Source organism: Orbicella franksi, chromosome 6 (assembly GCF_964199315.1).
Source record: "Orbicella franksi chromosome 6, jaOrbFran1.1, whole genome shotgun sequence".
Lineage (NCBI taxonomy): Eukaryota > Metazoa > Cnidaria > Anthozoa > Scleractinia > Merulinidae > Orbicella > Orbicella franksi.
In genome coordinates this window covers 25,683,156-25,710,352 of record NC_138150.1, presented here as the reverse complement: position 1 = coordinate 25,710,352, position 27,197 = coordinate 25,683,156, and the positions used below count along the sequence as shown (strand labels likewise).

Sequence of the window (27,197 nt, the reverse complement as noted above, 5' to 3'; positions counted from 1 at the left end):
TTTCTCACTGTTACATCTTTAAATGTGTTATTTCTACCTTTGACCTTCACAACAACGACAGCTATATCCTTGGGATATCTGGGTAAAGCAGATGCAAGTTCCTTAATATCTTGAGGTAAATTAATACAATGTCCAGAGTAACCTCTCTGTCCACCTGGTTTTATGTACACTCTCATGATAGGTAAAGCACGAGCGATCAACATTTCCTCAGTTTGAGTCAAGCCCTGAAGCTGTGGTGGGACTGGTAAAGGAATCATTGAATTTTCACTTGAAAATCTTTTGGGGCATTTTTTGTCTCTTGAACACCGTAGACAAACATAATTGTTAGGTGATCTCTTAGTGACTTTTAATGGCCAAGCTTCTTTGCAAGTTGTGCACTGAAGAGTAGTATATTTCATAGATTCATGAAATCTAGAAATATTGAGCTTTGCCCAATCTTGCATATGTATTTCACCATTCTTACGTGCATCAAATTCTCTTAAGTACTGATTCTTATCCGTAGTATTAGTGCTAGATATACAATCAAGTTCACTGGAGCTACATGGAGCTTGGACTGTTATAGTTTGCATGTTATTAGAGTCTTTTTTACTTTGATAACTGTCCCTTCTTTTAGCAAGTTTTGCCTGTCTTTGCTTATCAGTCTCAGATGCTTTTCTCCTTTGATAATTGTCTTTTCTTTTAGCAAGTTTTGCCTGTGTTTGCTCATCAGTGTCGGATGCTTTTCTCTTTTGATAATTGTCTTTTCTTTTAGCAAGTTTTGCCTGTGTTTGCTCATCAGTCTCAGATGCTTTTCTCTTTTGATAATTGTCTTTTCTTTTAGCAAGTTTTGCCTGTGTTTGCTCATCAGTCTCAGATGCTTTTCTCTTCTGATAATTGTCTTTTCTTTTAGCAAGTTTTGCCTGTGTTTGCTCATCAGTTTGAGATGCTTTTCTCTTTTGATAATTGTCTCTTATTTTAGCGAGTCTTGCTTGTCTTTGCTCATCATTTTCAAGGCTAATTTTATTATGATAGTGCATTCTGTTTGATTCTGCATGTTTAAAAAGTCTTCTTAACTCTTCATCAGAATTGTCTGACAAATTATTTCGTCTCTTAGCACTTACTGGTACTTCAGTAAGTGATTCTCCTGCTTTTCTTTTCATATGGTTTTGTTCAGATAGTTGAGCTACATCGACATTAGCATTAACATGGACAGATGCAATCTCAAATAAGCTTACATTCAGACAACATGCTAAAGTTTCAAGATGATTTTGAAATTCATCTAGCTCAGTAAACTTTAAAACAATAGCAGTACCATTTTCATCGGGCATTCCCAGGCAATTCCTTGCATGTGAATCAAACAGATAAAATGAATCTGATTTTTTTATAACAGCCATGACATAACCATCAAGAACTAACATTGCATTTGGACTATCTGAAAATGCATTAATCAAAACCTGCCTCAGTGAGCAAAATGGCCCGTCTCCACAAAATGAGCGATCAATGCGCCCCTGATAAAATTTACTGTAGTTTAAACAGTACTCGACATTGGTCTGCGAGGTTGCCACCTTCGGCAACTCGTTTATTGAAAGAGTGTCAGTATCAGGTACCATTTCATTAGTTAGAGCATGTAAATAAATGCGATCTCCATGAAATAAGATAGCATCGATATCTGCTTGCGTCCAAGAATCGACCGAATGCGATCGATTGAAAAGCAAAGCTGAAAGTGACATAAATGCACACTGTCGGCCTCGAGAATGCTCACTGAAAGCTTCATGACCTTGATGAATGCTTCCTCGAATAGAAGTAATCATAACAGATTAGCAACTCACCTGTAAACATGGTAAACCTCGATTCTAGTGTCTGTATCCCAAGGCGAGAAAAAGCAAAGCTGCAAGTGAAACAAATGCACACTGTCGGCCTCAAGAATGCTCACTGAAAGCTTCATAACCTTGATGAATGCTTCTTCGAATAGAATTCATCAAAAGAGATCGAAAAAAATCGATCAAAGAGAACAAAAAAAATGCAAAACTCACCTTCCTGTGAAACGCGAAAGACGTCAAAACGGCTGATCGAGCACATGTGAATTTCATCGATTATAAGCGAACTGCTCATTGGCTGCCTCGTATTTCAAAGGGCATTGCTGATAGGCTAATTCACGATCCGATAGAACGAACCAACGAACCAACGAAACTTCTCAAATGCCTTCAAGAATATGAACGCTGCCTATCGGCAGCAAAAATGGATCTGACTGAGAAAATTTAATAAACAGGTAATCATATTCCCATGGAGCCTGCACAATATAATTGAACAGCTACATGTATTATTATATAGTCATTGCTTTACTTGATCCTTGATATTTAATGTCAACAGAAGAAAACATTCATCAAGTTTTTAATAAAAAAAATTGCTTCCTACACTAATTACACTGGTCTTATTAGACATCGACATAAATTTTATTACTCGGGTAGCCAGGGTTTTGTCAAAAGGGGTTCAAAGGAGGCCCAAGGCTAAAAAGGGAGGGGCCCAAGCTTCTAATGGATATGATTGTCCTATAACTTTGCTATATATTACTTTTCAGAGAAGTGGGCCAGGCCCTTTGTCCCCCCCCCCCCCCGGCTAAGCCCCTGATTATGCATATTTGTGGTAATGCCAACCTATCAGTGCAAGAAAATCAGTTTCACTAAACCTTGGAACATACTATTGGTATCTTGAATTGTGTTATCCCAGAAGAGGCGGAAAAAGTCCGTGCCCAAACCATGGAGGAAATTATTTGTCAAACGATCCCCCAACCCTTAAGGAATTTCCAAGTGAAAAGTGTAGTGTTTTTATGGATGTTTATCTCCTAAAAAACAGGCAGCAAATTGACCCCCCCGGAATTTCTTATTTCCCTCCATGGTGGGGGTATGGATTTTGTTGTGAATTACACATTTTACCCTGTATCTTGAGCCAAACAAAAACGTGTTACTTGTAAAGAGGCTTGTATAAATTGCATAATGCAGCACAGACAATGATAATGTTTTCAAGATTACCAATAAGAGAGATAGGCATTTCGTTCTTGATTATACGGAATGTTTTCAGCCGCCTGATGGTCTGTTCTACAAAAATGCGTAGATTAGCTATTGTCCTAGTTTTCTGTACATCAGCGTTCGTGAACTGTTCTTGTCCACGTTTCCCTGGCGGAATAAAAAGGTCAGCTCTGTGAAGCAAAAGATCCTCTGTAATAGTGAATCCACGATCTGCCATTACTACATCGTATGGCTCAAGGGTGTTGTAAATTCTGATTCCCTTGTCAAATGGACATCTGAGGTGCGCCCACCCCATGCCTCTGAGATGAAGTTGAAGGCCCCATTTGGGGTGATTGAAACTAGGATTTTTGCAGTATTGTGGTGCTTGTAATCTGACCACGTTGATGCTCTGACTACAGGGTCGCTTGGGGTCTCTATAAAAATTTCAGTGCAGTCTATTATATGGCGCACCTTGCAGTATCCTGGTTTTTTGAACTTCTTTGGCAGTGTTTTATTTACAACTACCACGCTAGGATTGTATATTAGGCATTTCAGTTCACTAGCGAAAAGTTTGACCCATGTGTTGAAAACAGTTGATACGGTACTGCGTGAAATTCATCTTTGTCTTGCCTGCTTTTCAAGCAGGATGTGTTCATGCAAAAATTCGAATTTTCATTAATTTCATACCAGCTATGGATGCTCTGTCTATGTCAACACAATTAACGATAGGAGTAGAGGGCTAAGGGTCTAGGAGCTCAACACTATCACAAGCCAGGTTGTCGGCTGACTGGTCAAGAACAGGTACTGGTATTTCATCGCTACATGTATCTAGCTTAGCTCGTTTTCTGGATCATCGTACAAGAGAGTTATCCCGTGGCGCTGGTGGTGGGCGTTTGGAGGCTCTCGTTGTCGTGTTGTGACCAAGTTGCAAGGTTGAGTCTGGGTTTTCAGTCGTTGGTTGACTGTCAACGAAGTGTAGATTACAAACACTTGAATCCTTGTTAGGCATCCAAAGAGTCCCATTCAAACTGTTCCTGCTCATATTTTTTGCCCATTGTAATCGGCGTTCCCAGTTCTTCTTTTCTGTCGGGAACGGGAGTAATTTGAAGGGTGGCTGGCAGTCACACATGCTTGAGCCATTGTTACAACCATGAAGCTCACAGGTCGTAGCAGCCCATTTCCGTAGCCGCGTAGTCAGTAGTAGTCCGTAGTCAGTCGATTATGTTATAAGTCTGGTCCGTTGAACGTGATTGGTCAGTATAGCCATGATGGTATTGGCTGAAAGACTCGTGTAAAGTTTGTCATCAGTCATTGGTGGGTTTCGATCCGTCTATTGTTAGTCAAATAGGTCGGTTTTTGGTCCGTGTATTGTTAATTCGGTCTGTTAGAAGTCCGTTTGTCGGTTTCGTTTCCGTCATGGATAAGTGGTTTGTAAGGCGCCGGTAGTTGTTGACATCTGTTAAGAGGCGTTTGTTCTAGGTTAGTGTACCAGCTTTCCAGAGTCAGTCGTTGAAAATAGTTTGTACTGTAGGTTAAGCACTGAGCAGAGTTCCAGTCAATGTTGTGGTTTGTCAGTTGATGATGTACAGCAATGTGATTGTTGGCATCACCCTTTCTCGTGGCTCGTTTGTGTTCAGTCAGTCTCGTGTTAAGGTTTCTGCCAGTCTCACCAATGTAGGAAGCCTGCAAGTCGGAACATTTGATCTTGTAAACTGATCCCTGTCTGTTGTTAGGTTCGTCTCTGTCTTTCACGTTGGTCAGTAAGTGACGTAACGTAGTTGTAGGTTTGCGGGCTACACGAATGTTGTAGGGCTGTGGGATCCGTGAGATGGTCTCAGAAGTGCCCTTAATGTAAGGCATAGTCCCTGTAGTAACAATAATAAAGTCAGCGTTGTAGGTTTTTTTGTGAAAAACACGTTCAAGGTATCTGTTTTCGTCACGTAAGCTGTCCGGTGTGTCACAAACTAGTTTCGCTCATCTCGTCAAAGTCTTTATAGTCGTGGCTTTGTGTGAAGTCGGGTTGTAGGATGATTCGTCAAGTAATCTGTCGGTATGCGTCTCGGTACACTGTAATGTCTACGTACTTGACGACCATACTGCAACCCCTTACTGACAATCTAAGGAGAACTTAATTGACGCTATTGAGACAGTACAGATACCTGACGACTACAAACTTGTGTCTTTTGATGTGAAATCACTGTTCACCAGTATTCCACTTCAATTGGCATTACAGTGTACGAACGACGAACGACAGTTCGAGACAGTGTACAGAAAACCGACGCATACCGACAGATTACTTGACGAATCATCCTACAACCCGACTTCACACAAAGCCACGACTATAAAGACTTTGACGAGATGAGCGAAACTAGTTTGTGACACACCGGACAGCTTACGTGACGAAAACAGATACCTTGAACGTGTTTTTCACAAAAAAACCTACAACGCTGACTTTATTATTGTTACTACAGGGACTATGCCTTACATTAAGGGCACTTCTGAGACCATCTCACGGATCCCACAGCCCTACAACATTCGTGTAGCCCGCAAACCTACAACTACGTTACGTCACTTACTGACCAACGTGAAAGACAGAGACGAACCTAACAACAGACAGGGATCAGTTTACAAGATCAAATGCTCCGACTTGCAGGCTTCCTACATTGGTGAGACTGGCAGAAACCTTAACACGAGACTGACTGAACACAAACGAGCCACGAGAAAGGGTGATGCCAACAATCACATTGCTGTACATCATCAACTGACAAACCATAACATTGACTAGGACTTTGCTCAGTGCTTAACCTACAGTACAAACTATTTTCAACGACTGACTCTGGAAAGCTGGTACACTAACCTAGAACAAACGCCTCTTAACAGATGTCAACAACTACCGGCGCCTTACAAACCACTTATCCATGACGGAAACGAAACCGACAAACGGACTTCTAACAGACCGAATTAACAATACACGGACCAAAAACCGACCTATTTGACTAACAGTAGACGGATCGAAACCCACCAATGACTGATGACAAACTTTACACGAGTCTTTCAGCCAATACCATCATGGCTATACTGACCAATCACGTTCAACGGACCAGACTTATAACATAATCGACTGACAAACACTATTCACTTGACTCTGATGACTTCCGCTCAGGTTGTCGAAACGTCAGTCACCAACAACAGTCCTTTTAAGAACTACACTCACCCGGACGATCACACTATACGAACTACTGATACTCCTGGGTTCAAACCATTTACTATGTAATTCAACATTGGTGTGAACTAGGGAAAAACGTATAACGCAGGTCTGAAACAAGGTTTTGATTTAAGGGTCAGGTCATAAATAGGGTTTCGAATTTTTGGTTAGGTCATAAATAGGGTAGAGAATATCGATCGCAGATTTTGATCATAAATAGGGTAAGGGTTTTGGGAAGCGGGCCGCACACCCCACCCAATGCTCTCGTAAATGTTCTTTTGTCGTCTGTAGTAACACTCTGTTCACATTTTCTGTTCATGGATAGCTCATATAAGTCATTTGATTTCTGGTTTGGTTCCAGTGAGACGTTCGCTAAAAATCATTCGATTCTTTTGCTAGTTTGAGTTTGCGGAACGACCCGTTTCGACATTTACGCCTACTGACCACTTTTGGAGTGGATCTACCGCGAACGGTGTGTCAGTCTCTATACGTTTGAACATAGAGAAGATGGCGCCATTTGTAAACATATTGGACATAACTTTTCCTTTCGGTATCAACTTAAGACATCGTGGAAAGAAGGTTGAGCCATTATTACGTGTCTGCGGTATTGCCCATTACACGTGACTGAGCTTTGACAGGAAATACGAGGGTAAATTTAATTTATAGTCGGATCGCCCGACTAAAAAGTCTGTAAGTCTTAACACAGTTTTCTTATAAAATTGGGGTCGGTACAAAACGTGGACCCCTCAATCTGGACCCCCTTCTGGACCTCCTTTTGGACCCCATCTGGACCCCATCTGGACCCCTTCTGGAGCCCCTTCTGAACCCCCTATTTTTTCTTCCAGAAAATATGGGCTCCTGATTTAAATATTTAAACTTAGAGTATAGCACGATGAAGTCTATTTAATCAGTGGGCAAGTGAGGAAATTAATGAATTCACGCAGCGTTGTGTCTAGAATAATCTGATGGCTGTGGCCGCAGTTAACTGGGTTTATTTTTTAGAATCCTGGTTAAAATTCCTAAATTAAAATTCTCGATTAAAGGTTGGTTATGACGAAACAAAGGGGTTATATTTTATGAGCGGCTGCATTGAAATAGGTTATGAAGTGGGTGAACAAAATTGACGTCCTGACATGGATAAACTAACAAAACGACCGACTTTGAGAACTACGGTCTCTTATTAGTTGTTGATTATTTTTCTTTGTTTTCGTTTCCTTCAGTTTCTTTATATTCACGGCTAAGGCCGTCTGTCTTCCTTCTCATGCGCACTATACACGAATTTCCAAGGCAGTTATTTCAAACACGATGTTGATTTTATGTAGACGTCAGAGTGTTCTCCATCGCCGTCGAATGAATCGTCCTCGAATTTAACTCTATCCGAAAAGTCAGGGATGGTTAAAAGAGATCACCAGGAATCCTACCATGCATGACTTTTATACTCGGGCTTTTATAGAGAGCACCTCCGAATGAACATCGAGTCCTATCACTAAAAACTTTGCTTATTCTTTCATTTATGACATAAAGAAACACTCGCTTCCGAGCATCTTTATCGATAGAGAAGCGTGGATTATGGCACCTAGGAACTGGGAAATGCTCTCAGTCCACAGCTCTTACGTTTGGAAAATGCACTTCACTTAACGTTGTTCACGAATTCATTCATCAATCATTCATCATTCATTCATCTGCATTTCTTGCCATTTCAACGAACTGCCCCTTCCCTTTAACGTGTTCTTGTGTTCTTTGCGGAGGTCGATTAAAATTTATCCTTCTAAGGTGAATGAGCGCTTCCTGTTCAGGCCATGGTTCAGGCGTGAAGGCAGTCCGTACAAACCTGACTGATATGGTATAGCCGACACATATTAGGAAAAAAACTAGAAATCCGCTCTAGTAATACAACCGTTTCGAACTATTGTTACCACTCGCCATGTTCAGCAGAAGTACAGGCAGCCCAAGCTCTCCTTATGAACCACACAAGCAACTCAATATGGCATCGAATTATAAGGGTTTATATGGGATTTTCTACAAGATATCCATGGAGGTACTTAAAAGTGAAAATTCTCAGTAAAAATGGCTTACCTTATTCCATACGTGCGTTGTTTGCTCCTGGTGTGGTTATTTTACCGATTTAACTTGATTTAAGCGACTTTCTTGAATTACGGTTTTCCCTTCATAAAGAGAGGACCTTGTCCTCTCTTTATGAAGGTAAAACCGGAATTCAAAAAAGTCGCTTAAATCAAGTTACATCGGTAAAATAACCATACCAGGAGCAAACAACACACCTTTTTTATGGTGAATTTTCACTTTTAAGTACCTCCATGGATATCTCGTAGAAAATCCCATATAAACCTTAATAATTCGATGCCATATTGTGTTTGTGTGGTTCATAGAGAGAGCTTGGGCTGCCTGCGGTAGAAGATTGTGCACTTGTTTGTGCCACAGTGAACAACATCTCACACACACACACCGTAATGACTGACACATTTGACGAAAAAGCCAATGCATGGCACTGATAAGAGACCACTAACCTGGGTTAGACCACCCAGAAAGGTAGTTTAAAATTAACCAAACTCGGTTAAAAAATCTATTGTTCTTCAATTAATTTCCATGGTAACTGTTAACCCGGTTTAAGTTAGATGAACTGCCGAAAATAGCGGCCACGCACGATTTTTCGGTAACCCGGTTAATCGTAATTGATTACTTAGAAATAACCCGGTTAATTAACTCTCATAGTGCGGCCGCAGCAATTTTGTTATTCTAGACACAACACTGCATGAATTCATTGATTTCTTCGCATTTTGCTCACTGATTAAATAAACTTCATCGTGTTATGTTCTAAGTTTGATTATTTAAATCAGGAGACCGTATTTTCTGGAAGAAAAAATAGGGGATCCAGATGGGGGTCCAGGTGGGGGTCCAGAAGGGGGTCCAAAAGGGATCCAGAAGGAGTCCAGATGGAGTCCAAAAGGGGGTTCAGTAGGGGGTCCAGATTGAGGGGTCCACGTTTCGTGCCGACCCATAAAATTGCATCCTTAACAGAAGCTGAGGCATCTCTGCCTTAGACACTCTACATTTTAAACTTCTCTGACCAAAAGGTGGACGCCCCCCAAGCAGACATGTCTATGTAGTTTCATTGGGTTTTACTTGTGAATAGGGAATGGTTATGATTACATTTTGATGAAAGGTAATGTACTTCTTGGAAAAAAGTAAAGCACAATACAGTTTACCATTAAAGGATCAAAGATATTGACAAACATCACCTGTGTTCCCCCTTTTTTTCTTGTAATTTTTGGAAAAAAATTCCAACCATCTTTAGAGTAGAATTTTTCATTTTGTTTTTTTTTTTGGGGGGGGGGGGAGGGGGGGAGCTTGCACTTCTGTCTGCACTTCTGAATATTTTGGATCCGCCCACGGCTAAATTTACTCTTTTGCTGCAGTGCCCAGCTCCAAGAATAATTGTAGCAATTTTTTGGACCAAGCTAAGCCCTTGTCACCTCTGATTCATCATCACTGCAGAAACCATGCACACTGGAGGGACTTGAGCACCCATATTTTTCTTTAGTCTGGGAGCAGCCACTGTTGCAATGAAGTCTAGTATATCTGGTGCCCTGTTCTTCATTTCTTTCATAACATTGCACCACTCAACACTTTCCAAAGCTTCCACTGATGTGTCTTTTAGGACCGACGGCTCCCCACGAGTCCTTACACACAGCGATTGGCACTGGTCATTGATTTCTTTAAGTGGTTGTAACTTGATGGCCCCGTTGATGCTATCAACACTGAGAATGTCTTTGGCAATGTCCTTTGGAATTCCCCACTGCACAGTACTCAATACCTTTGTAGCTGTTGCTTTTGGTATGGCCTCTTTGCATGACTTGATGAGCTGGAAGGTCATTAAATGAAAACAATTTTGTCCATTATGTTTCTTTTCTTAATTAAGCTTACTTATTATTGAAACATCAAAAGGGGTAGTTTATCTAGACTCGGATGGAAATACCGGCGTAACAAGTTTTTCGAAAAACGCGCAACAAGTCCTTCTTTCCCGGAACTTCTTTCACGAGCTCAGTTTATTTTGAATCTTAAAAATAACATATAACGAACCTGTGAGTTTCGAAGACCAGCATCCTTTAATATCTCCGAGGCCGGCGGTTTGTTGAATTCTTTGTCTGGACTCGAGGCGTTTTCCTCGCTTACCACAGGTAAGGGAAGGATATCGCGCGTATTTGTAGGAACTTGCTCACCAGAGAGAAGTGAAGAAATCTGAACACTCAACTCAGAGCTGCACTCTTCATGAGCCGCTTGATCTGCCGGAGTCAAGGTGGTGGTGTCAAAGTGCCGTGTCGTAAACTCGTTTTCCATGCGGTTCTTGTGTTGGTGTTGAAGGCTTTCTGCCACTTTTAAGCCGGACGTTATCTAAATCCGCTATCCGGATTTCTTTTGATTGCGAGCAAATGTTTCGGAAGTGATCGATAGCTTTCGGAAGTCCTGTGACCTTTCGGAAACATTTCCTGCAGATTTTTGTTGCAAGGAAATCTTCATCGCTGTCTTGCACCTCGATTTCTCCCACTTCTTTCAGTTTCTCGACAAAATTTTCCCTTTGGGCCGTTTTTGCCAACAAATCTATGCTATTATATACGTTGGACAAATGAGAACTGCAGCAACGGAAAATTTTGACCTTCCGATTGCACAGTTTTTTCGGTGTTTCGTCCATTTCCTTCGCTGTTCCCTGCGCGCGCTGTAAGTTTTCCAGTAAATTCATTACTGGTAGCTCGTAATAAATTGGTCAATCAGGAACGTTTCTATTGTTTCAATCATAAACCAATGAGAGCAGACTTTCTGGCCCAGTTTCACAGAGCTCTTCTCGCTGTCCGTCATGCGCAAAAGGGACGAGCTCTGGGGTCGAGAATGTGTCCCTGAGTGTACCGTTGCAGTTATGTCCTATGAGGCAGACGTGGCCTCTGACGTAATGTGATATACTGAGCCAATCATATCATGCGTTCCATCTCAATAACACGCAGCATAAGACTGGTGACTAAACTCCGTTGCAGTTCGGTCTTCGAGCGAAACTGATTTTTCGAGGGGTAGCGTACGGAAGCAATATTTGACTTTGTAACTATGTCTCGACTCTGAACGGAATTATGCAGCGGCTATTTGCAAGAATTGCATTTACCTCAAAAGATTTCTATCGGAAATCGACCGCTTAGTGTATTTTCAGTTTCAAATTCAACATGAAAGTTCGATCGAAGATCTAAACAGTGGTTGCTCTCCGGTTTGCGGACTGCGTGTTCCCGCCTAGCCACTGTAGCAAATATGAGGAGAGGATGTTAAATATTCAACGACGTCCTTCCTGTTAAAAAGCATCAAACTTACAGACAATTCTCTCTGAACAATCAGCTACTACGCGAGAGTACACCGTTTGAAGCAAGTATTGAACAGTTTCTTTTCAAGTGGCACTAGAGCTAATTTTTGCTAGCAGTTTGTAGTTACTACAAACGAAGAAAACGTGCAATGAATTTAGCAAAGGTCCCCTTACAGTCACGACAAAAGCCCAGAAACTGAACACGGACGACAATGTTCTTACACAAAAGGTAAGATTTTACAGTGATTAACACCGTCGTCGTCTCTCCAAAGTAATTACAAAATATTAAAATATCCCTAAAATACTCTGAAAGTTTCATTTCTTGTAGAAACCTCACTATCCTCAAGATTCAAAACTAAATTAGAATTTAAGTACAACTAAATTTCAGAAAAAATTAAGGTTTAAGGTGAATAATAAATCTTATGAAGCAGACAACGAAGGCTTCAAACAGACCTTCCTAAATAGAGTTAACAACATCCTATTTGTAATTCAGCTGATTCTTTGAGAACGCCTACCACAAACAATTTAACTTTTCATTACAAAACAGTGAACAAAATTATATCTCGAACGAGACCGAGGGCTGGTATTCTCCCAGTACGGTCCCCAGCGAGCTTGGGACTGAAAATGTTTAGGCAATCTGATTGGTTGAACTTAGTTATCGGCCCCCTGAACCACCTTAACCGTGTGATAAATGTGTATACGGCTGCGTATCGTGCAGATAAAATATAACTACATGTTATCGGCACAAGGTCTTGACAGCGCAGACCGAGGGCAGCGAGGTCCGTACGAAAAAGACCGATGGCCGATATGTTCCAGATACGGTCCCGAACAAGCTTGGCTAACGAGAGATTTATTACACGATTAAAAATGTTCAGAAAAAATTCCACGATTACGTAAACGTCCAGCGCGCAAGTCTGAGATTCGACTTGGCGTTTCCTCACGTTTGACGTTCTCAAAAGAAAACGGCAAGTAAATTAGAAGGAGAAGAAGAATTGTCACTGATGTTTCAGCTGTATAATTTACAGTTACTGTGCTTGAGTACTTCCGCCAAATGCTCTACTCCGTCATCTGTTATTCTGCGATTGTCACTGATGTTTACGCTGTTCAATTTACAGTTCCTGTGCTTGAGTGCTTCCGCCAAATGTTTTACTCCTTCATCTGTTATTCCATAATTGTCACTGATGTTTAAGCTGTTTAATTCGCAGTTACTGTGCTCGAGTGCTTCCGCCAAATGTTTCACTCCTTCATCCTTTAGTTCACAGCAACTGAGGTTTAAGCTGGTTAATTCGCAGTTACTGTGCTTGAGTGCTTCCGCCAAATGTTTTACTCCTTCATCTTTTAGTTCACAGTAGCTGAGGTTTAAGCTGTTTAATTCACAGTTACTGTGCTCGAGTGCTTCCGCCAAGTGTTTTACTCCTTCCTCTGTTATTTTGCTCCATTTGAGGTTTAAAATTTTTAATTTACCGTTACTGTACTTGAGTGCTTCCGCTAAATACTTTACTCCTTTATCCGTTATGTTACTTTCACTGAGGTTTAAGCTGTGTAGTTGGCAGACATTCAGAACTTTAGCTATCTGCTCTACCCCTTCACTTGTTATTTCGAAAGCGTGACTGAGGTTTAAGCTGTTTAGCTTACAGTTACTATCCAAGAGTTCTTCGGCTAAATGCTTTACTTTTTTATCGCTTAGGTCACACCAACTGAGGTCCAAGCTGCTTAATTCACAGTCACTGTTTGACAGGGCTTTAGCTAGGTGTTTTATTCCTTCATCTGGTAGGTCATCGCAACTGAGGTTTAAGCTGTTTAGCTTCACGTTCCCGTGCAGGAGGGCTTTGGCTATATGCTTTACCCCTTCGTCTGCGATGTTACTGAGGTTTAAGCCGTTTATTCTGTAATCACTGTTGGTCAGCATTTTGCACAATACTTCTAAATCTTTGTCCTCGTCAGCTGGCCACCAGGACAGTGTTCGTGCCTTCTCCCTGTCATTTATCTCAACTTCTGACACACCCCGACAATGAAGCAGCACATCGAAAAACAGTATCACTACTTGCCATTTACCTTCCTTTACATGAACAGAAACAAATTGCTTTAATTCTTCGTCATCCATAGCTTCTGTTAAGTGCTTTACACAGGGAGACTCTTGGACTGTAGGATAAATGAAAAAGATACAGGATTAACGCCTGAAAAAAAAATTCGGGCCTGAACGGGTTTTGAACCCATGACCTCTGCGATACCGGTGCAGTGCTCTACCAACTGAGCTATCAAGCCAACTGGGAGCTGGTCACTTTGTGAGTTCGTAATATACCAGTATAGAAGGTGAAGAATGCAAGTGAATATATGAAAGTTCATATATTTGAACTGCGGAGAATGATATGAAAGTATGATTGATCATCGCAGTTATGCACACAACGTAAGCAGTTGTGAAATTAAAGCCTGAAAAAAATTTCACAACTGCTTAAGTCGTGTGCATAAACTGCGATGATCAATCATACTTTCATATATTGCTAGTGTTTGTAACCGATATAACTTGCGCTCTGATTGGCTAGTTCTAGGGCATTATCTAGCTCTAACTAACCGCGCAGGAGGTCCGTATGGGAGAATCTTGACCGAGGTCGTGAGTACAGATCGAACGCAGTGAGGTCTGCGCACACTACCGCGGTCAAGATTCTCCCATACAGACCAACTAAGCTCGGTTAATAAGATGCTTATCATATGGCAAAAAAGAACAGTTTAATTCCTTAATGTAACTGGTTTGTACTAGCTGGCATTTTGCTTGCGAACGGCGATGAGCTGAACTTAATTCTGCCAAAGTTTGCTCGTCCTCTTTACTGTTTTTTCTCATCACCCTTTTTGGCACTTCCATAAATAAATGTTGTTAGCAGAAAATGGTCTATACTTTTGCATTTTAGTTTGCAGCTTTTTCACTGTAAAACATTACCGGTCTAAATGCCGGTCTAGATGGGAAAATCTAGACTGCTCTCAATATCGATTTCAGCCAATCAAATTCGTGAATTCGGTAGTTCCCAGTCCTTGTGAGACATAGTCATATAACAATCTCCCGTGATGCCCACGACGGGCCTGCAAAACCAAAGCACAAGTCCATATAATAAACAACTTATTAACCTCGAACGTTCGGTCTTCACAGGAAAATCTCAAACCTTGCCCTTGCCGTATAAACCTCGCTATCGCTTGGTCAATACGGCAAGGTGTCGGTTTGAGATTTTCCCGTAAAGACCTCATTCTCGGTTAATAAGTAGTTAGTACTTTTCTCAGTCATATAAAAATTTTTAAAGACACAACATAAACAACGATTTCAAGAAACATCACGTAGTACATACAATTACCCAGTATAGTGTTATATCAGTAGAAGACAACTGTACCTGGCTTTGAAGTCTTTTGCATTGCAGCACTTCTAGACCATTTTTCATCTCCTTGGAGTTCACTGCCCATGCTTGAGGCTGTATGCTCATCTCCAGTTGTGCCACCTTCTGGTCGAGTCTTTCCTTCTTCAGTGTATGGCTGCTCCTCTGGAGCTGTACTCTTACGGGCTCCTTCCTTTGACGCATCATGTTCCCAGGTGGAAAGTGGCTTGTCTGAAACACGGCCTCTGGTTCTTAGAAGCCCTGTGAACAAAGCATGGAATAATGTCTTCAGTTACTGGTTGTACGAACAAATAGATAGAATACATAGATAACTAAGAAGATATAGTGAATAACAAAGTGACAGGAAGAATGGTTCAGGCAAAGAACAAACGAAATCGGGAGGTCCATCAGAGTTTTTGTTCAAACTGTTACATTCAGTTGCTTCAATAAACAACAAAAGTTTTGACCGCTTGTACGCCTTCTCTACCTCTGAGACTTCAGAGACCACAGCACCTACACAACATAAGATTGGACGATGCCGGGTGTATGTGTGCACGAATGCATGCATGCGTGCATACACACATGCTTGCATGCATGCATGTAAGTATGCATACATGCATGTATGTATGTAAGTAGAAGAACAGGATTGCCGACACTAGTTGAACTAATAACTCGACCTCACATTCTCCATATCAATGCTTTTATTGAAACTCCCGAACTCCTGACACCATTTTTGGTGCAAAGTACGTAGGACGGTGGACCATTGGGGTTAGTATATTGGGAAAGGTATTCCACGTAAGCGAAATGCTAATTCCTGATCGAAAACGTGGCCTTCAGATGTCAATATTTTCGTCAGCTGGACACAATATGACGACATACTAAAAGACCATAATAAAAATCTGTTAAACTTTTCATTTCTCACTCTGTTTCATTGTCAACTTCGTGTAGGGGTAGCTGGGGTCATATATACACTCCCTTGCAGGGTAAGTGAGGCAGGTGGCCCTTTTGTAAATACTAAAAAATTGCCTTTTTCCACTTCCCCGAGATTTCTTTGGTACCCATTATGTTTTGGTCCTTTGCATATTCTAGGGGTCCTGGAAAGCCTTTTTTTTTTATCGCAGAATCCAAAACAAACATGGCTTCGTGTGCCGAGGTTTCCTCTAGACAGAAAAATTCTTTACTTAGAACCAAAACACACCTTTAAACAGTTCGCAATGGTAAGGAATAAGCATCAAGAAGACTCGACTGATGGTTAAGAGGGTGATAATGACTCAGAAGCAATGATATCATCCTTGGGGTTGCAAGAAGGTTTGAATCAAAGGTATTCCTGAACACATGTACACCAAAACCGCACTAAGGAACACTAGACAAGTTTAAGATGGACTTTCTCATATACGGTATGGAAATATTGCTATATCAACCGAGTGTATCGCTTATTAAATTAGCATTCTGTTCTAGAGTAATTGTTTTGGTGTTATTTGTATAACTTTTTCAGCTGACTTCTGCGTTCTCAACAGATGGACAACCACACGCATTTGGATATCACAAATATGCTATTGGAGAACGCTTATATCAAAGTCACTAATTCTCATGAACACAATCTTTCTGGCGTTCACCTATTTATAATTAAGTGAAGTTTACGGACTTCGCGCTTTCCATTCGGAACCGCTCGTTTTATTCTGAGTATAAACTGCTGAGTACCTGCACTGTCCATCTTGTGAGTTAAGTAGGTGAGATAATCTTGCAGTTCTTTAGGTGAGCTGACATCAAACATCTCCAATCCCGCTTTAGCTATCTGATGCACCCTGCCTTTCAAAATTCCAATTCGTGGATCTTCTGTGGTAGAGCAATCCGAGTCTGTAAGACTGAGAGACGATGAAGCAGATGAAATACCTAAAAATAAAACACATAATTTATATATATATCACAGCCAGGCTGGGCACATGGCCTATCTGCTGGTGGTTTGCTGGCAGCCAGCTGTCAAAAGCAGGGGGAAGGGGAGGGGAGGGTGTCTTGTACTGACACCCCCAGCTAGCTAGACTGAGTTTTCAGTGTTAAATAACCTTGATATTGACTGTGTTTCTGGGTATTTTACTCAGTTGTAAAGTTGAACTTTGTTTGAGGGTTCCGTGTTGACATGGCACCCTGCTGGAGTGGTCCATGCCACGTGCATGCGTGAGGGGCCAATCTCCTAGCCAGGGGGGTGGTCAGAGGACTTCTGGCCGGTGGGACTGTCTTTGAGGCAATGTGGGCATGTTTTTGCGAATTCAGTCTTGAAGGCAAAAGGCACCTGGCAGGGCTCGAAAGGACAAGGGGCTGCATGGGGCTGCATGCTTAAGCCAACATTGAGACAATTTTGCTCCCTGGAACCTTTTTGGCCTTGATATCTGAGCGATTTCGCAAAAACATGCCCGCTATGTTTTCGCCTGGATTCGGGCGCAGCTAAGCTAGCGACCTAAAACCTAGGGGTAGGGGGGGGGGGGTCCATCACGGCCAGGCTGGGCACATGGTCAGGGCACTGGCCTATCTGCTGGTGGTTTGCTGGCGGCCAGCTGTCAAAAGCAGGGGGAGGGGAGGGTGTCTTGTACTGACACCCCCAGCTAGCTAGACCTTAAGATTTTAGTGTTAAATAACCTTGCTCTTAACTGTGTTTCTGGGTGTTTTACTCAGTTGTTGAACCTTGTTTGAGGGTTCTATGTGGACATCACACCCTGCTGGAGTGGTCCATGCCACGTGCATGTGGAGGGGCCAATCTCCTAGCCAGGGGAATGGTCAGAAGACTTCTGGCCGGTGAGACTGTCTTTGAGTCAATGCAGGCATGTTTTTGCGAATTCGGTCAGATATATATAAAGGGAACTAGCATTCGAAATGTTTCTTAGGCAGTTAAGTCCATTTAACAATTATTCCACCAGTGCTTGTTGGATATGAGATGATAGATAGCCAAAGAGGTGCATAGAACCGAGTTGGCTGTAACCAAGAAGCTGATAATTTTAGACAGAAAATTTCAGAACATATGTATGTAAACAAAGTCTTAATCTATTTCACTCTTTATTGAAGCGGTCAATTCTCTTCTATTCCAAACACTATTTTGTAAGTATTCTGTTTAAAAAAGGGGCCTGAGAATGTACTTTCTCAGCAGTGGGGAGTGGGAAATGCTAACAAACAGGGAAACAGAAAATGTCAAGATTCGGAATGTAAATAGGAAGCTAAGCTGTGTGAACAGCAATAATTATGAAGGTGATATTTTCCAGCGGATGACATTTCCTTGTTTCATTTTTATTAACATGACAGATACCTGTTTACTCTATATACAAAAGGCTTATTTGTGAAAGTATACTTTTCTAAATTTTTCTGAGCTGAAAACAAAACTGTGCCTTGTGCTGGTGGCATTATTAGCCTGCAACGAGCTTACCACGCCCCTGCCTAAATCTTGGCGAGCTTTTCTTTGGTCTGAATGCGCCTTCCTACTGAGAATCACAGCGAGCCTTCACAAATGTCAACAACAACAACAACAATCTTTATTTTCATCACGTTTTATGCACTCTGTAACTGGCAGATGTACTGCATAAACTAACATATACGATAACTGTGCATTAAATCATTCTGCAATCTGCAGATAAGTTTGGTGGCAAAATGTGGTAGTATTTCAATAAGGCTCTGCCACCATTAGCAAAGGTAAAAAAGGCAAAGCTCCCAATCAACATTCCGTTCTAAAAAAAAAGAATGGTAATATAGATCCCTGTATTAAGTTTATATAATTAAGTATATAGCATATCCATGTACCTGAATCAGAAAAATCATCTGCTTCTGTTAAAATCTCTCCTGTAACGAAAAGGGTTGGTTTTGACACAGGTACAGCTAGACTTCCCAGTTGACCTATAATGATAAAGAGAGACTCACATGTGAGTTGACCAACATGATGTAACTGACGTACATGTTATCGATATACTACAATGACTGAAAGACACCCCTGTAAACTTCCAAAAGTACAAACTCTGGTTACTTTTGGATTTAGCAGCCTTTTCTATCACTACTTTTTGAGGGTCATAACTTTCAGGGGGTCGCTTTACTTTCAAGTCAGGTAACTAAAACATGTACCCACATGTACATTACCACATGTGGGCCAATTCATCTTAGTCAGTAATGAAAAATAAAAATACTCTCAACATACACCTGTACAAGGAGAAGAAAGGATAAATCTTGTTGAAAAGAACTTATTTCACAACAAACATTGAGTGTTCTGGGAAATCTTTGTGACTCTCCTGTCACTGTCTGCAGTTGGTCTGTACTTTGCGAAGACGAAGTTTAACAATGATGCTTTGCGGAATACAAATAATGACCACTCTTGATTTATCAGATATTTCCATTGTTTTGCGCGACAAGTCAAATTTCGTTTGAGGTCGCTACTTTCACATGGTCATTCCTATTGGAAATTCACTGTTTGGGGGATTTGCTAAGGAATGTAGAATCTAATTGCCCTTTTCAGGGGATTTCTACTTTCAGAACTTTCCAGTGTATCATTCTCTTTTTACAAACCAATGAATGGCAAATGAATTTGAAGTGAGAGAACCTGATTACTTGAGCTTGTGAAAAGCACTGATTCAGTTGGTTTGCCATAATGATTTACATGTACCTTTATCATCTGATACTGAAGGACCTTCATCAGTTCCAGTTTTCAGTTTTTCCTCAACTGTTCCTGTTCCTGAATCATCTTCTCCATCCCTTAGAGCTAACCTCTCCTTGAATTCATCAATGAAATGCACATGGACTGGTTGTTCCACAGGTACAGCGACATTTCCACGTTGATCTTTAAAGATAAAGAGAGACTCACTACTGAGTTGAGAATCATGATGTGATTGATGTAAAGGTTATCAAATGATGACAAAAATGACAAAACAGTACTGGACAGAAATAAGCTGAGAGGACTCAATGCTGAAAGCATTCTTCAAGTGTTCCATTTCACATTTCATCAGGGCATTCCATTGGTGTTCCCTTCCCATTCTGGAACACAAAATGGAGCATTAAAATCTTCCAGACTGTAGGAAACACATTGAGAAAGTTTTTCTGTGACATTTTCTTATCTTTTCCGTACTGTAGGGAAAGTCTGCATATGAGCCAAGTGGCCCATCAGGCCAAAGCTTGTTGCGACTAGGATTATTTCTATCCCCCCTGGATGGGATACTAGTCCATTGCAAGGTTACCCCCAGCATTAAATTCACCGGTACCCATTTGTACACCTAAGTGGAAAGGCACTGTGAGAGTAAAGTGTCTTGCCCAAGAACACATCACAATGTGCCTGGCCAGGGCTCAAATCTGGACCACTCGATCTGGAGTCAAGTGCACTAGCCATGAAGTCACTGCACCTTGACAATACTTTAGAATCCTCAAAAAATGAAGCTTGAATAAAGTTGGTAAAGAACACTAAACATCAAGATGGTGTCTACAGTGGCATGCAGTTACTACTTTCAAAAACTTAGTTCTCTTAGTTCTCTCTTAATTCTGCTTGACCATGTAAAAAGTGTATGTTGAGGTCTTAAGAAGAATTAAACCTATCTGTCAAGTGTGCCATCCTTCAATTGTCTAGACTAATTTATGCAGATTTAAAATTCAAACACAGAACTGATTTACATAAACTTTTCTGGACTAAACACAGCCTGGTCTTAATTTGGCTTATAATAGCTATAAGCATTAAATAACATTTTTAGTCCAAAACACTCAAACAAAATCAATGCAGACATAGTGGGGAAGTAAAAATAAGTGCATGGAAGGTCCTGTAACAAAAGAAAATTAAAAGGTTTCGTCTTCCTATGGCAAATGCAGCACATTCTTTCAAATAGAAGTTTTGTCTCCAGATATTGTTTTCCTGCATTTGTATTGCTTTAAGGGCCCATTAACCGATCTTTTCAAGCTGTTGCTAAGGAAAATTTATTCTCATATAACCTCATCATTTTCGTTGGTTCATAGTTATTTCATGTGTATTAACTTTTTCATGATCAGTAACACTAGTGATGACGTCATCAGGCCACGCCCATGGTCATGTGACTAATACTGAAAAAACGCACAAGCTCCCAGGCAAATTACTTTATCGGGATTTTTTTCATTGATTTAATATTTTAATTTAAATCCTCATTATGCTATGCATAGATTTTGTTTCATTTTTGAAAGGTCAGATTTTAAGAGAATTTTAAAACATTAAAATACTTGTAATTTTCTGGAAAACGCATGATTTTGAAAAAGGAATGCATAGCTATCTTTCCAACGTTGGCTTTAATCGAAATCTGTCGAAAAAGGCTGGATTTAATGAAAAACCGCGTTTCCTTTAGCATTTAAAGAAACCGGAAGTGCGCCCGATATATATTGGAAGTTACCCTATCAGCGCATGCGCAATTTACACTACCAGTGTACTTCGGTAAGATCAAACAAAGCCACACGGAGTTAGTTTTTCTCTTTGTATTGCTCTCGTTTTTCTGTCTTTTTCTTATTTTGTCTCTGCTTGTACTTTTTTTTAATTTGCATTTTGTGAAACACAAAGAAAAACATCTAAAATGTAGCAAATTTGCAAGTTATTGAGTTGTTTTTATTTTCGGCGCTCAGGCTGACGCAAGTAACTGGAAGTGAAATTTCACCTCCTTAGCAACGCGCATGAATGCACGCATAAATCAGTTAATGGGCCCTTAAGTTGCAATTTCCACTTAATTTGAAAGTGACTTTGCATAGACATGAAAATCTGTCTACATGTAGGGGCTATGATATCCAATCCTTCCCTGTTTACAACCAAGTTCAAATTAATCTAATTATTTGCAGTTTTGATTTTCAAGTTTTATTTTTAAGTAATAATTCACAAAGAGCTTTTTTTTTCTTTTCAGAATTATTTTATAACAGCAAGAAGCAGCAAGTTCTTTATGGGAGCCAACAGCCTGTATTTGACAACTAAGCATTGACGTGTAGTTTTGGGGTTCACAAGCATACATGTATATATTTCAGTCATCTTCCTGAAAGTTCTGATGTTACCAAAAATGTAACAATTAACATATGACGACTGGTCCTGAGGGAAACAGTCAATTTTGTTTCCCAAGAAATCTCAATGTTTCCCAAGGCAGAGTCAAGGGAAACATTGAGATAATTTTGAGGGAAACAATGTACAATTACCAGCTTTCCTGAGGGACCAGCCATTAACTGATTTGTTATTATAGCCCAACAAAGACACTAGAATATGCAATGTGAAAAGATTCAACAGTCAGCATTTCCTGGTAGCAGTACACTGTTACTCTCTGACATCAAACATTTTTGCAATGATGTTGCCCACTCAGAGACTTACCACGAGAAACAATTTTACAGGTACATGTAGATGTCATGTGACCTTGAAGAAGCCAATGAGAGCGGGCACTGTTGGAGAAAAATTCCAGCTATAGAACAATAAATTGATCATGTCTACTCCAAAATAACTTGTGAGTTCCAGCTACTGTTTGATGGTAGACAAGTGGTGTCCAAATGGCCTGCATTTAAAGGGAATCTCAAAAAGGACTATTGTGAGATGCTGATTTCTAGACCTTGAAGAAAATATTTTTTCAGATCCATGGTTTGCATATAATGCATTAAGTGTATATAAGTTACATACGTTTGTACCTTCATTATCTGATACTGAATCATCTTTGTCATCTGTTTCTTTTAGTGAATCATCTTCATCATCTCTTTCAGCTAAAATCTTCTCATCAAGAAAATGAGTTGATTTTTCCACAGGTACAGGACATTCATCTTTGAAGATGAAGAAAAACTTTGTCTCATGAGTTAGCCATGATGTAATAAATGTGCACTTGTAAACCTAACATCAACATTTGTTAAATTACATGTACTAAATGAGCCAACAAAACTAGTTAGTAATAATAATAATAATTGAAAATTTAATTTTTCCCCTATACTAACACACCGAGAAAATTTGCTTCACTGTGATTGGCTTAAAGTTGTCCAATTATCATTAATTTTTCATTCGTAGTGCCATGCAAATTAATATGTGTGAGTTCGTTATTTTCTCAGTCACACAATGAGTAATCCTATGAAAGCTTGATTTGCAAACTTTTTTCATATTTCCCTCACAAAAAAGCTGGTGCAATTTTGAAAGAACTTTCAAATATCATTTATAGTTTAAATCTTCAATTGCACTTGCATTCATAAGAGCAACTGGTACCCATTTTATGAACCTCCTATTGCTCTAGAAGTTTTTGTAGAGCCCTACACCTCTACTCATTCATCACTGATCACTTTGTACCTCTTCTCTTGCATGTAAATAAAAAACAGTGGCATGTTGCCATGCAGGAAAAGTCACTAACTTATAGCTTAGGGATGACACAGGGTAATTATGCATTAAAATTTGAAACACACTGAGACACCAAGATCCTTGTTTGAAAATCCAAGACTGAGACTAAACGATTATAGACTCTGAGACAGAAAGAAAAACACAAAACTTAATGACTCGTTACAAAAGATTCTATGATTTTGAGACCAAATCAAAAGATTTCAAGACCTCGCACAATTTGCCTGTCCTAGTTTCCCATACTGATTCTGCATCTGTATGTCAATTGAAAAAGGCACACCTTTGTTGTACTGGGAAAGAATAAAATTAATTTTCTTGCAAGTTTATGATACAATTTGTTGGAATTTGAACTCTATACAAACATGTAACTCAGTGATTTTCAAATTACAGAAGGAGATAATTTAAACTCTCACATAATTATACAAATATTTTAAAATTCAACCAAAAGCCTAGACATTCTACGTATATTCCTTGCCCAGTTTTGATTAAAATCATTCTGGCTATTTTTCATTCAACCTCTCCAGTGCAATATCACAAAAAGCTGCTTTTTTAGTAACTTTACTACATTATTAGTAAACCAACAAAACTTATTTAATAATAATTATTAATATTTTATGAAGAAAACATTTTTTTAACTAACCTTGTGCTGAATCTTTCTCAAAATATTCTTTGCACACTTTATACTCCTCTTCTGAGATTGTTGTTTTCAATTTCAACTCTGCAAGTCTCAATTCTGTTAAGATCCCTTCCGTAACAAAACACCTTTGAACCACTTCACTAAGATGACCCGACGAATAATCTTCCCACAGACTCTCCAGGATCAAGAGTGAATTGCACTTCACTGTTATCAGCAAACTTCCTACACCAACACCTTTGATAATGACCTGCATTTCTTTCATGTAAGCCAAAAAGTCTTCTTGGTCCTGCTTACCTCTTAGTGGTGTAGCCTGCAGATAGTTAGCACCAATTAAACGCAAGACTTCTCCTTCTGTAGGAATGGGTCTCATGGGTGCTTGGGGAGCTTCAGCACCTGTACATGAAGACTGGGCTGGTTCCGATGACACAGGTACTACAGATACCTTCTGGTACCCACCAATGTGAGATCCTTCTGATTCTACTGCTGAAACACGAGCTCTATCCTGCATGTTGTGTTTAACAGGTTTCATTGTTTCCACATCAATCCTTAATTTCAAATCTGTTGAATTGGAACAATTTTAAAATATTTCTTCATTTAGTACATATACATTTAAACATTTTTCTAGTTATTATTGACTATATTAGGGAGTCATGTTAAGGTGGCTCAAAACAGTTCCAGCACTTAGATTTTGACAGGTCGTTATAACCACTGTTTATCATTTGATGCTACAATCAAGGTACCAAAAACTGCCCAATCATCAGTGAACACATTGTTTCACAATAGGTTACCATAGCAACAGTATGACCCGCTAAAAACACCCTTAATTACAGCTTTAGGAGCTTATAATTCAAAAACGGCACGATGAAATGTTTTTCATATTATCAAATTTTAGCGTGAAAAGATGCAACTTTTGGCAAAGTTTAAAAACATTCTGTACATAGGGTTCAGAACCACCGTAAATTTTCAAAACTCTAAGGTGGCTCTGAACCCTATGAACAGATTTTTCTAAAATTTTGCCAAAACTTGTGTCTTATCATTCTTATTAAAATTTGATAATATAAAAAAAAAATTCACCGAACATTGGGGTGCTGAGACAACGCAGTACAGACTGGAAATCATCTTTAAGCTTAAATAATTTCCCAAAAATGAAACTCGCACTTGCCAAACGGGTGAGTGATTGGTGATTTGTATTTGCAGGACACTTTTCACACTCGCATGTGTAGTATGTACAGTAAATGGGACTTACATGTACATATATGTAACAGCTAACACAACTCTGTTTTCTCAGTCTCAAAACTATGTTTACATTTTGTCTACTCAGCACATGCACAGTACAATTACATTATGAACCTATTATGTAACAAAATTAATGTCATGAGGAAACTGACCTCAAGAAAGCCAAATTTAGCAGTTTTCACTACTCTGATTGCCACGCACAGATACATTGTAGGTAACTAGAAAAGATAATAGTGGAAGAAGGAGGCTTAATAAACATACCATTTGAGCTTTCGGCTAAATCTTGAATCATCCTTTTGAATCTCTCACATTCACTGCTCCAAGGGTAAGTTTTATTGTAGTTGTGTCTGAGCAGCTTGGCACAGTTTTCTCTCTCTTCTGGACTTTGGCTGGACAGCTGTTGGATCCTTCGTGCCCACACTTCAGGATCATCTGATTTAACAATGAAAGATCGCCCTCCATCTACTTCATGTAAAGCTTCAGCTATTCCAGATTCACTTGCAACAAGAACAGGTATACCAGCAGAAATAGCTTCCAGGGCAACCAATCCAAACCCTTCGGTGCGTGAAGGCAGAGCAATCATATCTGACTCATGAAACATCATCTTAAGTTCATCTTGATCATTGCAATAACTACGGATTGTTAATTGGATGCGGCTTATGTCTGTGTTGTCAAGAAACCATTGTTCTATTTTTCTGTGTTCATTAGGAGATGAGCCAACAAATGTCAGCTCAAACATCTTGTCAAGGGATCCTATGGCATTTGCAACAATGTCATAACCTTTGAGTGTGAGATCTTCAAAGCTTGCCCGACCAAACATAAAGACCTTGAAATTCTTTACCACTGATCTATCTTTGACCGGCAGTGATGATTCGTTGGAAAACTTTTGCAAAATCCTAGGAGTGATGATCTCCACCTTAACATTTGGAAGACTTCTGCTGTACTTCTTTTGTAGCCGTGATCCAACTGCGACAACCATATCTGCTGCTTTGCACAGCTCAATTTCACTTTTATGTTTCTTCTCATTCTCTTCGATTGTATCCACTGCAGCACTCTGGGTTGCTTTGAACTTTCCAAGATCTTCACAAAACACATGGACAAAATGCATCCACTTGCACTTTGCAGTTTGGACAATAACATAGGCAGGGGTACCAAACTTTCTTCCGTGGCCCACAACAATGTCAGGATTCGGTAGCTCCGGTGGTGGAATTTTCAACCAGTCTGATGGATCAGACGATCCAGGAATACTACGAGCAGTAATCAAATGCACGCCATGCTCTCTGGCATCTGCTCTACTCAGTTCGTCACTTTGGACGACGTAGCAGTGAACTTTGATGCTGTCGCTTGTTGTTTTTGCCAAATTCACAGCAAATTCTCTGTTGAAAGTGGACAGTCCACCCTTGGAAGACTTCCACTCGTCGCAGAGAAACATAACATCGATACGCCTCGAATCTCTCTGCTGCTCGTCAGTTGCTGTACTTTCTTGGCACGCCATTATGCGCACTACAGAGCTTCCTTTCAGCAGATGACTCCTCCTTCGCCGAAGATCAGCTTCTTCGTGAGTTCTGTATGTTCATGTACATCTGTCTCCACTGCATGTTCAGTAGCCCATTGTAGTGACGCGGAAGATCGCGGATGTGACGCCGCTCCCCTTCATCTTTTCACTTCACTGATTCTCTGCTTTCGAGGAAGAAGTTCCGAGCAATCGGGCTCCTCAATCAGCGGCTAACAGACGTACATCCATTATATAAGTAATGTAACAATCCTGTAGTGGCTCTCTGTAATAAAGGAAAACAACTTTATAATAAATACTTTTTTCAAACGAATATTGCGGTCAGAGAATGAGTTAGTTGTGTCAGGAATGAAAGAAAAGGATAGCCTGCGAGTTTCAGCGATAAAGCGTGTGGAAAAATACTCTGCTCAAGATCACCGCACTAGCTGGTCAAGAGCCCTTGATAGCTTGTGACCGATCAGCATACTAATGCAAATGTTGTAAATATACTGGCTAACCCATCACACATTGTCAGCCGTTACATTATCAGCCTGCGAGCAGGCTCTCGTGCACTACAGCAATATGAGCTCGAGAATTCCGAGGTGATGGTTGACGAG

The 27,197-nt window shown here is 40.2% G+C and overlaps 2 protein-coding genes and 1 pseudogene across 2 annotated transcripts in view; all 3 read right to left on the bottom strand.

Annotated features, from left to right (window-relative positions):
* The window catches only part of LOC145490552 (uncharacterized), a 5,964-nt gene extending 4,591 nt beyond the window's left edge, over positions 1-1,373 (bottom strand). Inside the window, exons 1-2 of the mRNA XM_081469654.1 lie at positions 1,101-1,373; positions 1-725 (exon numbers count right to left, since the gene is read on the bottom strand). The exon at positions 1-725 is cut by the window's left edge and continues 4,245 nt beyond it. Coding sequence (XP_081325780.1) covers positions 1-725; positions 1,101-1,373 — 998 coding nt within the window. The remainder of the gene's footprint in view (positions 726-1,100) is intronic.
* Positions 1,374-2,601: 1,228 nt separating this feature from the next.
* Positions 2,602-4,200, bottom strand: LOC145490551 (uncharacterized; annotated as a pseudogene).
* A 7,559-nt stretch (positions 4,201-11,759) lies between these two features.
* LOC145490663 (uncharacterized) lies at positions 11,760-27,071 on the bottom strand. Its single transcript, XM_081469749.1, has 8 exons — positions 25,350-27,071; positions 23,856-24,410; positions 22,531-22,659; positions 19,538-19,711; positions 18,688-18,780; positions 16,606-16,797; positions 14,923-15,165; positions 11,760-13,687 (listed from the first exon to the last, which is right to left on the bottom strand). Exons 1-8 carry the CDS (start codon positions 26,581-26,583, stop codon positions 12,552-12,554), a joined length of 3,756 nt encoding a protein of 1,251 aa, XP_081325875.1. The 5' UTR covers positions 26,584-27,071; the 3' UTR covers positions 11,760-12,551.
* Between the last annotated feature and the right edge of the window lie 126 nt (positions 27,072-27,197).